This window comes from Leopardus geoffroyi, chromosome D1, assembly GCF_018350155.1.
Source record: "Leopardus geoffroyi isolate Oge1 chromosome D1, O.geoffroyi_Oge1_pat1.0, whole genome shotgun sequence".
Classification (NCBI taxonomy): domain Eukaryota; kingdom Metazoa; phylum Chordata; class Mammalia; order Carnivora; family Felidae; genus Leopardus; species Leopardus geoffroyi.
Genome location: NC_059329.1, coordinates 11,972,018 through 11,985,739, shown reverse-complemented (window position 1 = coordinate 11,985,739; position 13,722 = coordinate 11,972,018). Strand labels below are relative to the sequence as shown.

Below are 13,722 nucleotides of genomic sequence, written 5' to 3'. Positions count from 1 at the left end.
TCCAGGGACCCAGGAAAAGCAGAAGCGAAGCCAGAGAAGGTCCATGCTGGTCCCCGAGAGGCAAGGGCAGGAGCACACAAGGGTCCAGGCTCTGGGAGCACTCTCCGGGCACTCACTCAGGAGTCCTCCCCAGGCCTTCTGGGCCAGAGGGCCATTCTGGTCCCCCACCCCAACCTCGTCTAACTTCCAAGCTAAAAAGCTTTGAGGAGTAGGAGAGAGAGACAGAAGATCAACCAAGACGGACGGAGACAAAGACAGATGAAGATCTAAGAAAGGAGAAAGAACATACAGAAGAGCATCAGGACAGGGCTGAGGTCGACGCGGATGCCAGGACAGAGACAAAGAGATGGTGTGAGAGGAGATGGGGGAAATAATGGAAGGAGAGAAGAGCCACCCTGAAAAATAGCCTCCTGCCACCACAGAGAGCCCAGAAGAGGGCGCTAAGAAGGACATCCCCCCCCACCTCGCAAACTGGGCCCAGGCATAGCAGCTGGGGGGGTGGGATGTGAGGGCCACTTAGGAGAGCCCTGGATGACCGACCGCCCCAGAATCCTGGCAGGGGGTGCGTTTGGGAAGCAAAAGGCAGGTGAAAGGGCCCTAGAACTAGGAAAATGGCATTGCCTTGGGATGGAGCCTACACCAGCATCCTACCCTACCTACAACCCCATGATCTACTCATCCTCATACCAAAGCAAGGGCCAGCCAAACAGCCCAGAACTTAGGGAGGACAGAAGGAGCCAGGGAGAGAAAAGGAGAGAATGTAAGAATAAACAGCAGACAGACAGATGTCCTGGCATCCATGTCCCTGGGGGCATTCATTTCCCCATAAGAATATCATCACCCAGCTCTACAAAATCTTACGGTGTTGGGAGGGCGTGCGTGGGGGGAGAAACCACCCTACTTTGGGGTTGAAAAAATCAGAAATAAACACACACACAGAGAGAGAGAGAGAGAGGGAGGGAGGGACGCAGAGAAAGAGAGAGAAGGTTATTACATAATTTCTACTTTCTTTCCTCCACCCTTAAAGTAATGTTCTATCTGACAAGCTCCTCTCTGAGGGGGGAAAAATGACAAATCCAATCCAAAATTCAACAGCCTGTGTTCTGTTCGGAGAGCACACAGTGTACTGTACAGCCCATAAAACTCCAAACAGCCTCCAGACACTGCCGCAATCGTCCCCCATCAAAACACTTTGTCTTGCATACAAAAATAAGATACCGCGCTGAACGGAATACAAAATCAGCCCATTACAGTACAGGGAGACTGCTACTTAGCAACGAGGGGGCTCTAAAGCCTCAGTGCTCGACAGGAAGCAAAATCTGTCGAGCCTGTTGGGCAAATGATAAACATTAGCAGTATTAAAAAAACACAAAAGCCATGTAAATGGATAGACATAATGTGGAAGCGAATTTATAGAATAAATTGGGACGGGGGACCAGAGCGTAGGGGGAGAGAGGCTGGGATCCAGAGGAGTAGAGGCAACGAGCTTCCCAAACCCCTGCTAAGGCACCATATGGAGAGAGAGACGTGTGTATTTGGGGGGAGGAACATGTGAACCCTTCTTCACCCAGGGGCTGTAGGTGCACGGGGGCAAGAGAAGTGGAGGAACGCTGTTTAATACAATGACCTGCATTGAACTTAGCGAACTTCCTCTGCTCGACTGGCCTGACGTACAATCTTCAGAGCACACATACCCCGCAGCACCAGGGTGGACAGACCTGGGGCTTTACCTGCCCCGGGGGCCAGCATCATACCCAGTGCTGTTACAGGACCTGTCACTTGCTGTAAACAAAATCCCTAGCCAGAAAAAAAAAAAAAAAAAAAAAAAAAAAAAAAACAGAGGCAACAAATCCAAAAGCACCCCATCTGGGCTGGAAAAATCAGTATATTTCATCAGGTAAAGGGGAAAAATACTCTGGCTGTGAATCAGCAGCTGGGTTTCGGATCCTAGCCAAAACAGGAGCTAAAAAGCAAAACCATATTCTTCTGGTCTCAGTTTAAGGCTCTTGAGGCAAAGAGGGAGAAGGGGCGGGGGTGGGGGGGGGCGGTGAGGAAGGGGGCAGAGGGGGGGAAGAAATGTATTTTTCATCAGCCAGTGTATAATTTATAAACAGCATTAAACAGTTTTTGTTTTCTTTTTCCTCTCTCCCGTGTATGGGCTTGGACAGCAGTCAAGCCTGCATTAATTTCTGCTTTGGGTACAGTGTGTTCTTGGAGGCACATCTGCAAGCGATCATAAACTCTCTGGAATGCTGGCAGAACATCCAGACCTGCCGGCAGGCCAGTGACGACACCACTCTGGGAAAAAGTTCGGGAAGCAGGCCAAATTCAGAGCAGGGGGGGGGGGGGGAGAGAGAGAGAGAGAGAGAGAGGGAGCGCAGTGTGTTCAAGACAGAGCCGGGGAGAGTGGCTGCTTTCTTCCCTCTTCCCCTCATTCTGCACCCCGTCACCACCACCCACCGAAGGGAAGACAGTGGGCTTCTGAGCAGCCTCTTCTGTCTGACCCTCTCTGTGCTCTTAACCCCAACCTCCGTGGTGCCTGCTTCTGAAGGCGTGCCGAGGGCGATACAGGACCTGAGGAAGTTTCTGGTTTACCCCGGTGGCAGAAAGCTACTCTGACGAACAGACCGTGACATTCACTTGAGAGCAGGCAGAGAAGGGATGAGAGGACCACAGCTCAGACCTGCCTGGATAACACCCAATCTCTTGCTCTTAGCAGATACCTATCTGGCAAGAGAGAGGTGACAGAGACAGCAAGTCCTGAGAGGCCACCCTTAAACCCTAAGACGCCTCTCCAATCCTCAGCCTGGGGACCATACGTTGCCACCACAGGGAACCATCCAGCCGCCAGGCTCCCCCCTCCCCACTTGCCCTGTCTCTGGGAAGACCCTGAACCCCAAAGCTCAGTGTTCTGAAAAGAAAAAAAAAAGGAACAAGTACAATCCACAGGTCTTTGACATCTGTAATTTTTTTCCCCCTTCCATTGGACCAGGACATGGGAAAGCATGAGAGAACCAATCTGGTTTCTGGTCCCAACCCTTCCAGCCCTTTTTCTGCCAGACGGATGACCCAGGCCCCTGATGATATGCCCTGGCCACCCCCATGCATGCTGCTGCTGGAATCAGAAAATCCATCAGCCAAAGACCATATTCCTTCCCGGTGGCTCCGACGACGGGGAAGAGACTGGTATCAGGGGAGATTTCTCAACAGCCATGGCTCATGGTGCCCAGAAAAGGGCAGGAGGATGGAGAACAGGGGACCTACTGATCCCTGGCAGGACTGGACTCCCAAAGAAAGGCCACCCTCAATCGGGACTAGAGGCACGGGCCTATCTACCTTCCAACCACACCCCAAGATTGTCAGGCCTGCCATTTCTCCAAGGGGTCTTATAAATCCTATACTCCAGGCTAGTCTACATCAAAAAGCCCACAGTCCTTTCTTTCCAGGAAAAAAAAAAAAAAAAGTGTCACTCCCTTATTCAACCTTCCAGTGGCTCTCCAGTGCTGCAGGTAAAGTGCACATTGTTTTGCTACTCAAGGCCCCCACAATCTCACCTCATCTTTCCCTTCCAAAGCCTGCCCTCTCCCCCCCCCCCCGACACCGCCCCCGACCCCAACACAGCCTGTACATCCCGGCTACACTGCATGTCATCGTGGTGGCTTGGGTCTCCCCTACCAGTTCCTTTCAAAATTCCATTATTCCCACCAGTCATTTTAAGTTCTACCACCCTCTGGAAAGGACACTCTCCTCCTGCAAGTTCCTCCTAGAATTCTCCCTGACTCTTTGTGTCCAACACCTTCTTTGGTCATTTCAGTCAAACATCTCTCCTACTGGGCGTAAGCTCCTTGAGGGCAGGGATGCTGTAAAGCTCTCTCCAGTGGTGCTTAGTCAATGTCCGCTGGCTGCAAAAACGAATGACACTCCCAGGACAGGGGCAGGCCACAGAAACCTGCAAACCCCTCAACAGCCTGCAGTCAAGTCACAAACAGGAGCAAGGAGTTCTGGGTGTGCTCACTTACAATCCACCAGTACTGCAGCCAAGCCGTGGGAAATCCTACCTAATGGGAAACCTTACACCAGCAAATCCCAGAACCAACCCGAGCCACCGCCTGGGTCTGCGGTCTCTGCGTGCACATCTCAGAGCCAGGAATCACCTCTTCAGTGACAGCAAGGAGTGGCAAGGAGACAGCAGGTCGCCGATCCCCGCAGCAAAGGGCGGGAAGGGAGCTGTCAGAGCGAGCCCAGGAGGAGCAGCTTTGCAAAGCATCCAAGGTGGTCACTCCTCCCACCAGGCCTTGTTTTTTTTCCCCAAACCGTCCCCATCCCAAACGCACCACTGGGAACGCAGGGTGTGGCCAGATCTATCCTCATTAGTTAATGAGTTAGGTTATTTGTTAATTTAAACTTATCGTTATCATCAGGTATATCTCATAAACACTTGATTAGTTAACGCACTCAAATAGAAATAAAAACTTCAATTAAACTGAACATTCACTACTACCATTTAGGGTCTTAAAAAAGGAAGAAAAAAAAAGAGAGAGAGAGAGAGAGAAAGAGAGAGAGGGGGGAAGAGAAAGAAAGAAGTGTCTCCAAGAAGGGCCTCCTACAGGGCAAACTTCTAATTAAACAAATTGTCGATTTCAACACAATGAAAACTGATTTAGGAGTGTAAATTTAGTATTCCAGTCACTGAAAATAAAACCTCATGTTGTCGGTCTCCTACAGGCTGATTTCCTCAGATAGGGAAATGCAGAGGAGAGGAAGACAACGTGAGAAGGACCAAGAGCCGAGAAGGAAGGGCAAGCCAGAGCGTTCCGTTCTTTCATAAATAACATCTCCGCAGAAATCCGCGCGGCCTGTTCTCAAGCATCGGAGCAGCTCCTGTCTTGCGTCCTCCTTCACCCCACCCCTACCAGATTAGAAAAAAAAAAAAAAAAATTAATCGCATATGATGACAAACTTGGCTCAGCACTCACTGTACCCACTGTACCCACAAGGCTGGCTCGCAGCCAGGCCTGGCCGGGTGCCAGAACTACAATAACAAACACAGGCCACGCTAGCCAAGAGGGGGTGGGGGCAGCCAGCGCGCCCAGCCAGGAAGTGAGCCAGGAGGAGCACCGTTCGAGCTCGGCCGAGCACAAGAAAACAGCAGGAATGTGCCTGGTCCGAGGGCAGCAACCACATTCAGGGGAAGGCGGGGGCACCGGGACCCGCACCCAGATCCCAGACTCGCTTCTCCGCGGCCTGCCCCTTGGAATGGTCCCCCAGGTCCTGGAGCATCTATTGTTCTGCTAGGCTCTGCAGTGCGGCCCCAACCCTCGGGCACGGTCTGTAAAGTGGGTCTGCACGGCACACGCTCAGGGGCCCGAGCCTGCTGACGGCTCCCAGCAGGGAGCCTGCAAAGCCCGGCAGCAAGAAACATCTCGAGTCCTCTAAACCGTCAACAGAGTTCTGTGATCGTGCAGCGGAGAGAGGAGTCAGAACGTGTAAAACCCCACCTCCCTCGGCCCCTAGAATCCGACAGGAGCACTGCTGCCCGGCCCTCCACGCCCCTCCTCTGGGGCCTTCACTGCTTCACAGGGGGCGTGAATGATTCAGGAAGTGGTCCAGCCTCCCTCTCAGCTCGTGTTGCTATTTTATTTTCAAGACATCCCAACACAGGGGCGACAGGTACGCGGGAGAACGACACGGAAAGGAGCAGCAGAGAACAGAAATATCGAAGCAGGCAAGGAGCTGTCTGCAAAGGTGAATGAAAGCACTATGACCCTCCCCCCCTCCCCCCACCAAATCCTCTCTTCCAAGGACACTGGCAAGTGGGTTTCAGAGAGACAAGTCATTTTGCACAATCAGACTCTGTGTCGAGTAAGATATGAATGGAGAAGAAAGCCTAGGGAGACAGGACCCAGCTCCCAAAGCTGCCAGGACATCCGGAGGAGACCATGGGAGCCCAAAGTGGCATCTCAGGCAGGACAGGAGAGCACATCCCTAGGCGGTGGCTGGCCCCGGAGAGGGTGGTGCAAAGTCACTCATATTGTCTGAACTGGGGGCTCTGGGCCCACCAGCAAGTGCATAAGCAGTGCCTCTCCTCTCTGCCGCTCCCACTAGAGCCACCAACGCTGCAGAGACTAGCTTGCTCACATTCAAGCCGATACGGGTCGGTGGGCTCCCGGCTGCCCCCCAGTGAACCTCTGGGTCACAGTCTAAACCGTTCGTCTTGGAGGAGGGAGGCGGCAGGAGACTGGAGCTCCCCTGACACAGTCTTAGCCCTCCCAGGCCACACTCACTCATCTGACCACCATCTACTGACTCCAATAACGTGCCTAGCAATGTGCTGTACGTAACGGGGACACCCCATCCCCAGTAGCTTACAGCCCAGCAGAAGAACAAAGGGAGAGGGAAACTACATTTACAGAGAGCCTATCACGGGTCAGGCCTAGTGCTCAGGGTCTGAGGTGAGCCTCACAATTTCTCCAAGGTAGAGTCAAGCGCTCTCGTCTTGCAGATGAGGATACAGAGGCTCCGAAAGCTTACGTTTTTTGCCCATGATAACGTGGGCAGGAGGTAGGTTTCCAAATTTCTACCCCGGACTCCCAAGGAGGGGAGGGAGATAAGGCAGGTCCCTAAACAACCACAGCACAAAGAAGAAAGACTGTGCCCGGAGAGCTTCAGATAAAGAAATGCGGACACCCAGAAGCAGGCAGGACTGCTCCTGGATGAAGGTGGGGAAGTGTGGAGGATGGCATGGCTAAGGGACCTCAGAAGATCCGGCAAGGCCGGGGAAGGGTTATTCAAGCAGAGGGAAAGGGGTGAACAAAGCCACGGAGCCCAGAAAGCAAGCTGTGTCAGTATGCACAGGGAGCAAACCAACAGACGGGTCTGGCTAGCGTGCTGGACTCAAGGAAGGGGCAAGGAGGAAGGATGCTCGCTGGGCCAAGTTCCGGAGTGGGCGAGGAAGCTTTAACCACAGGCTGAAAAGTGTGTTACCCGCGTGGAAGTGTCCAGCACCTCACTGTTGGAGACCACACAGGGGCCCGCACCAGGAAGCACATAAAACAGAAGACCCACACTCTTGGCACTTGGGGGGTGGCCAAGCCGGTTGGCAGACAGCTTTGAAACCCCACACTGAACCCTCAACAACCTACCAAACTGAAGGGAAGCGAAAAGATACAGGGTGCAATTTATAAAAACAGGACAAAAGGAGTCCATGAGTCCCGAGCAGCTGCTGGACACAAGGGTATATGGACTCAGGACTCCAGGCCAATGTGGGATGGGTGGGCAGGACGAGGACGGTTCAGTGGAACAAGGGGTGAGGGTGGGCGACCCCGCCGGGAGAAGAGCGGAACACACGAAGATGTGCGGACAGAGAGCGCGTGCTGAGACAGACAGCCACCTGGCGTGGCACAGTGCCCGGATCTGGAAGGGGTTGGGGCACTTGAGGAGAGGCCGTGAGGGCCAGGGAGAGAGCATCCCATGCAGCACCGAGCCACACGGGCTCTGCAGCCAGACTGTGGTGACTGAAGCATAAAAAGCACCAAACAGCACTGACATGACCGTGCGAGCCACGGGAAGGCAGACTGCAAACAGCCAGCCAGACCAGAAGCTTCTGGGGTAAGGTGATGGGAACATGCTCCAGGGGCAATGTGGGGGAAAAGGAAGGTGAAATGGAAAATCGCCATTTACGACACACCACATATACGCCAGGGCATGTACAACAGATGCTTTCAACCTACATTCTGTCCCACAGTTTCTTTAAAAAAAAGGACACAAGTTAGGCAACACCTGCCCTTTACAGATGCACAAAACGGGGTTCAGAAGACAGATCCACCCCAGGTCACAAAGCACATATTACAGATGAGGTTTGAACGTGTGCCTAATCCCAAAGCCCGTGCTCACTTCACAAATGCTGGAGGGCTAGTGCTGGGCGCAGTGTGGGACAAAGACATCCACACGTGACAGTAAGAAGATGGCCTCACCTCTCCCCCAAAATGTGACCCTAAGGTTGAAAGACATGGGAATCAGAAGAAGAGAGCACTGGCCCTGACAGGGAAGTCTGAAGGCCTCTGCAACTGAATCCGGACACCCCGCTGGCCTCAGAGCAGCACCATCAGACCCGGTGTATCCTTCCCTCCGCCAAGGAGAGCTGGGCACGTTGCATGTCAGGTACCACTCCGTTTCCCGTGCTTCGGGGAACAGAGCAGCTTTGCCCCAAACATGGGCAAAACCCCTCACAGCCACGCAGCCAACCCCCCTGGAACTGGGTAAAACTACCTTGCAAAAGACAGCACGAGGTAACTAGCTCTGTGTTCCTAACCTGTTCAATTAAAGGCTCCCGTATTAACATGACCCCAACAGTCAGATTCATGAGACACTGAGAACCGAATGCCACAGCTGTTGTGCTAATGCAACTGTCGTCTGCTTTGGAAGGGAGATCACACACAGGGGACTGGGGACTAACAAAGCCCTAGGAAACCCAAGAGAGCACGAGGATGGGTTTGTGTGGACGGTTACACCGTCAGGACGAACTCTCTGCTCCATGAACCTGGAGACAGCATCCACAAAACACGGTGGACCACAAGCCCTGGCTGGCAGTGGGGACATCTGGGCTCTGAGCGAGGGCAGGGGCAATTGCCTGGGCTCAAATGGGCCAGTCAGGGCAGCATCGCCTACCTGAATGAGCCAGTAAGTGCATTCTTAGTCGCAAACTATCCAGGAACCGCTTTCCGCAGAGTTCACACCCGTACGTCTTCATCCCACTGTGCAGCTTCCTGTAGGGAGAGGAAAAAATAGGTTGCGGCTGCTCTGGCTGGACAGGAGGCAGGCCCACCCTCACCTGGGGGCTCTGCGGACATCCCTCCAGTAGGTGGGCAGGAGGGAGGGGAGGTGGAAGGCATGCGGGCTACAGATGGGCACTGACGGAGACATCCCCACATGCTCAGATGGCCGAACGCGCCCCTCTTCCCAGGGACCACTGCCAAGGAAGAATCTATTCCCGGTCTTGTCCAAGAGCTAGAGAACAGGGCACTTCCTACTGCTTTACCCACTGGCACGCAGACCAAGGGGGGAAAGAAATCAGATCCGATTTCAGGGTGAGAAGGAAGAAGCACGGGACAGTCAGTCAGACATAACGCTCACTGTCGAACTAGCACTGGGCGTCCTCGGAGGCCACCGGGCCTCTGCTCCCCTCGGGCAGGCCATGTCCCCCACTGAGCTGCAGTTGTGCACGTGCCGAGCTCCCCCACGACACCGTCAGACTCCGAAGGGGTAGCACGTGTGCCCTTTCTCTCTCCCATCCCCAGCTCCCACGACAGTGACTGACACATAGTAGGCTCCGAATAAGCTTATTAATGAATTGGTGCCTTTATGGACACAATAAAGCCGCTTCTCTCTTGGGGCATCCAGATGTTCTCAGAGCTGCACGTATGTGTCTCTAACACGCATGCCCTTCCCCTAAGGCCCAGCTTAGAAGACGTCTTCCTTCTGTTTTGACCAGAGGTTGAGCCCTGACAGGAAGATTTCAAGAAACTGGGTAACATCACCCTACAAATGCAGAATGGTGCGGATGGTAACAGACATTTGGTTTTCCAGGTGCTTTCACACACTTCATCTCATTTAACCAACACTGCAATTCTGTGAGTCGGGCCTGACACACAGGACCACCCCAAGAAGACAGAGGTCCCGGTAACAACTGGCCAGAGGCCCAGCCTGCAACAGAGCTCCGATCCCAAGCTGGACCTTTCGCCCCAAGCCCCTCTGCTCTGTCAGAGGCCGGCAGCCGAGTCGGGTAAGATGCAGGGGAGCAGGCGGGTAAGCAAAGAGCTGAGCGGTGGGAAGAAGGTCTATGTGCTGTAGGCCGGCAAGGATCTGAGCTGCTGGCTGGCGTGTGGGCCATCTGGCCTGAACACTGACTTTCTTCCCACCCACACTCCTGTTCTCAGGCCCTTACTTGCCACTGCCACATCCGGGATCCACCTCCGCCCCCATCTCTGTGCCTTCTTGCCCTACGGAACAGAGCAGGGCACGGCAGCCAGAGGCACGAGCTGATGGCAGTAGGGCAGAGAGGAGAGCATACAAAGTCCCCTTGGAGTCGACAACCCATTGCAATCAGACAGTGACGGGCTAGGATCACGGTAAAAGGCTGGAGAGCTGCTGGTGCACACAAGACCGCGGGTGTGGAGGGGAAGTGTTGCACGCCCAAGTCAGCAGCACCCAGATCTGAGCCTCGGAGCCCAGATCACGACCACTACACCGAGCCACCTGCTGCCACCACCTTCCAAATCCCCTAACAAGAACTCAGCGGTAAGTCCAAACCACGCGGGCCCCCAGGCGAGCCTCCTGAGTGCCACAGTCTATGGGCCACAGCGGCTTGAGAATGGCACGCCATGTCCACGCCCAGCCCCCTTCACAGAACTCTTTCTCAATCAGGCTGTTTTGTTTGCTCGCTTTCCCTTTACTTCCTTGCCAAAAGCAACAAATAATTTCTCAATCACACACACACACACACACACACACACACACACACACCGTCATCCCTGATACTGTAGTGCGCCCCACCCCCATATTATCTTACTCCTGGCCATGGCTGATCCAACCCAATTGGGAAATAGTAACCGTACAGAACATTTTAACTGAACATTCTTAACTCCAAATAGATTTCACAATGCTGGACACTGGGACATGTCCTAATAGCGTTCTGGGCAAACCATGTTTTTAAACACATGCCCAGGCAACTGAGTGTGTACGTGTGCGTGTAAACACATGATAGACAGTATTCCTGCCACTCACCCAGGCATGGCAAATGTTTGCTTTCCTAAGACATGTTCTGTGGAGCAGCAAAAACTCAATTCACAAATGGTTCGGCCGGTGAGCCTCTTGCACACATCCACGGTCATGTGTGGTGGAGGGCAGGGCATGGGTTTCCATCCCATCTATTTCCATCTTTTTCTTCACTCGTGATTTCTTACCTTCCAGGAGTGCCCACCTCTCAGGGAGCAGCTAAGCGGAGGACCAGCACCTATTTAGACAGGTTTCCCAAAAGGACCCTGGAGTGACCAGTCTTCCAGTATCAGCAGCCATCAGCCAGCGTAAGCATTCCAACCCACCTCTTCTCCCTGCAGGCTCCAGACCAAATCTCTGACCCCGATGAGTACTTTCTGGGTAACCCCAATGCCTTTTTTCTGGATGTGAATGGATTTGCCTGGCAATCAGTGAAAGTGGCTTTCTTGGGCCACTGGACTAGCCTGGTGTGAAAGGTGGTCGTCTCTTGCCCTTTGCTGGAGAGATAGCAAGGTACAGGGAAGGCTGCGGGGCCAGCAGCCAGAAGACCTGGCTCCTCAGCCTTACTCGGCCATTAACTTGCTTTATAACCTTGGACAAATCATGCTGTAACAACCTCTCTGCATCTTTTTTCACCTGTGAAGTGATATGGGGGACTTCTAAGCCTTTGATCCCTTATGGAACCTAAATTTTAACAGTCAAAACTCTTACTCATGGGGTGCCTGGGTGGCTCAGTCGGTTAAGAGTCTGACTCTTGATTTTGGCCCAGGTCACAATCTCATGGTTCATGAGATCAAGCCCCACGTCAGGCTCTGCTCTGACAGCAGGGAGCCTGCTTGGGACGCTCGCTCGCTCTCTCTCTCTCTCTCTGCCCCTCTCTCGCTTGCAGGCAAGAGAGTGCTCACATGCGCATGCACTCTCTCTCAAAATAAACATTATTAAAAAGATCTTCTTCCTATCATTTTGCCTAGTTTCCAAGGAATTTCCCTAAAGGGCATTATTATTATTATTCTCTCTGAACCACATTCCACTGTGTGATGTCCCATGACACCTAGGCAGCCAGGCTAGGATAGCCTAACAGAAATCAACACCCAACCCTAAAATCGATACTCATTTTAAAACCTTCTAATCCAGGGGCGCCTGGGTGGCGCAGTTGGTTAAGCGGCCGACTTCAGCCAGGTCACGATCTCACAGTCCATGAGTTCGAGCCCCGCGTCAGGCTTTGGGCTGATGGCTCAGAGCCTGGAGACTGTTTCCGATTCTGTGTCTCCCTCTCTCTCTGCCCCTCCCCCATTCATGTTCTGTCTCTCTCTGTCCCAAAAATAAAAAAAAATAAAAATAAAAATAAAAAAACGTTGAAATAAAACCTTCTAATCCAGACAACCTGAGTTTCTTCCTTTACTCACTTGTGGTCTATTTTTCAGTGAAAGAAACTTCTGGAACCCATCAGCAGCCTTTCTTTGGAACCATTCTGTTGCCACGTATTTCTCAGCCTTCAGAGACACAGATGTCCTATCTTGTCTGATCCTTGGGGTAAGGACACTGCCCTGTACCTGACCCACTAACTCAGCGTCCCACACAGGTTACCAGAGGTGAGTGTGGCATCCATGTGATCCACACGAAGTACAAGGACAAAAGTCCTGCCCCACTGCCAGAGAGACAAGGGCAAAGCACACTAAGTTCAGAAGAGAACAAGGAAGCACTTTATAGCCCTAGGAGTTGAGTGAAGCCCAGCACTGGTTTGCTCCTATCTTTCGTTACTGTCCAGAGCCCCAAGGGAAGGATGTGGAATGGGAAGGTGAACCCTTCCAACCCATAGAAAAAGGAAATGGCAGAGAAGACTCTGAGTGCCTTCAAGAGACTTGGCTACCAGCAGACTCTCTGTACAGCCTGCAGAATGACCAAGGAGGAAATAGAATTCCAGCTGGCTTCTGAGCAAAAGTGTAATTTGTATGAACCCATGGTCTCTCACTCTGCAGACCACAACCCCTGCCCCGCCTCCCCGCCACTACCACTATACTATGCAAGTGATTTTGATGAAAATGGAAATTCTGTCCACCTCCCTCTTCCTCACCACACACGCATGTTTTCCCAGTCTGGTCTTGTCTTTTCGCAAGGTCTAACTGCTCATGGCCATCTGAGGTCACCAGCCTCCACTACAGCACAGGAAGGAAGGACAGGTGGGGACATCTTTGTGCCTGTCTGCATAAGTCCCTCGGTTTCACGCTCCCTTCTTTGAGAAGCAGTCCCGTTGCTGAACGCCATTTTCAGAGTAACCCAGTTTCAGCATGGCCCCAACACTTCTGTTCCATGCTTGCTGGAGGATCCATCCCCACTCATGCTTCAAGTCCCCGCCACGCCCTCCCCACCTCCTCCCGCCAAGCGGTAGTGCTGTCCCAGCACGGCCCACAATTGGCCCACTGGGCAAACCATCTTGAATGGAACAGATTTTCAATTATGTCCAAAAAGACAAAGAAAAAATTAACCTTTGGCAGGTTTCTAGCTATTTTCTCAAGAGAGCTGAATCATTATGAGAAATTAGAGCTAAGCAAATCTGAACCTTTTAACAAGTAACTAGAGAGAAAGACTCATTCCTTCTCACTGATTCTCAACCACACAACCCTCGCCAGTCAAATCAAGCTAGCAAGATACATCGAGCCATCTCTGTGCTCCTGGAAGTCTGACAAGTCACAGATTTTGTCTGCTCTGGACTATAAACTACATAACAGCAGACGCCATGTTGATTTTCCCTCTTCTTCAAGGGGTCTAGTTTTAATTTTTTTAATTTTCTTGATGTTTTTTATTTCATATTTGAGAGAGAGAGACAGAGACAGCAAGCAGGGAGGTATAGAGAGATGGAGACAGAATCTGAAGCAGGCTCCAGGCCCTGAGCTTCAGCACAGATCCCAACGTGGGGCTTGGACTTACGAGCAGTGAGATCATGACCTA

The 13,722-nt window shown here is 52.5% G+C and overlaps 1 protein-coding gene across 5 annotated transcripts in view; it reads right to left on the bottom strand.

Moving 5' to 3' along the window:
* ZBTB16 (zinc finger and BTB domain containing 16) overlaps nucleotides 1-13,722 on the bottom strand; it is a 196,091-nt gene that overhangs the window by 86,285 nt on the left and 96,084 nt on the right. For all 5 annotated transcript variants that reach the window (XM_045482871.1, XM_045482869.1, XM_045482868.1 and 2 more), the window contains one exon: nucleotides 8,668-8,765. In XM_045482871.1, the coding sequence (XP_045338827.1) occupies nucleotides 8,668-8,765 (98 nt within the window). The remainder of the gene's footprint in view (nucleotides 1-8,667; nucleotides 8,766-13,722) is intronic.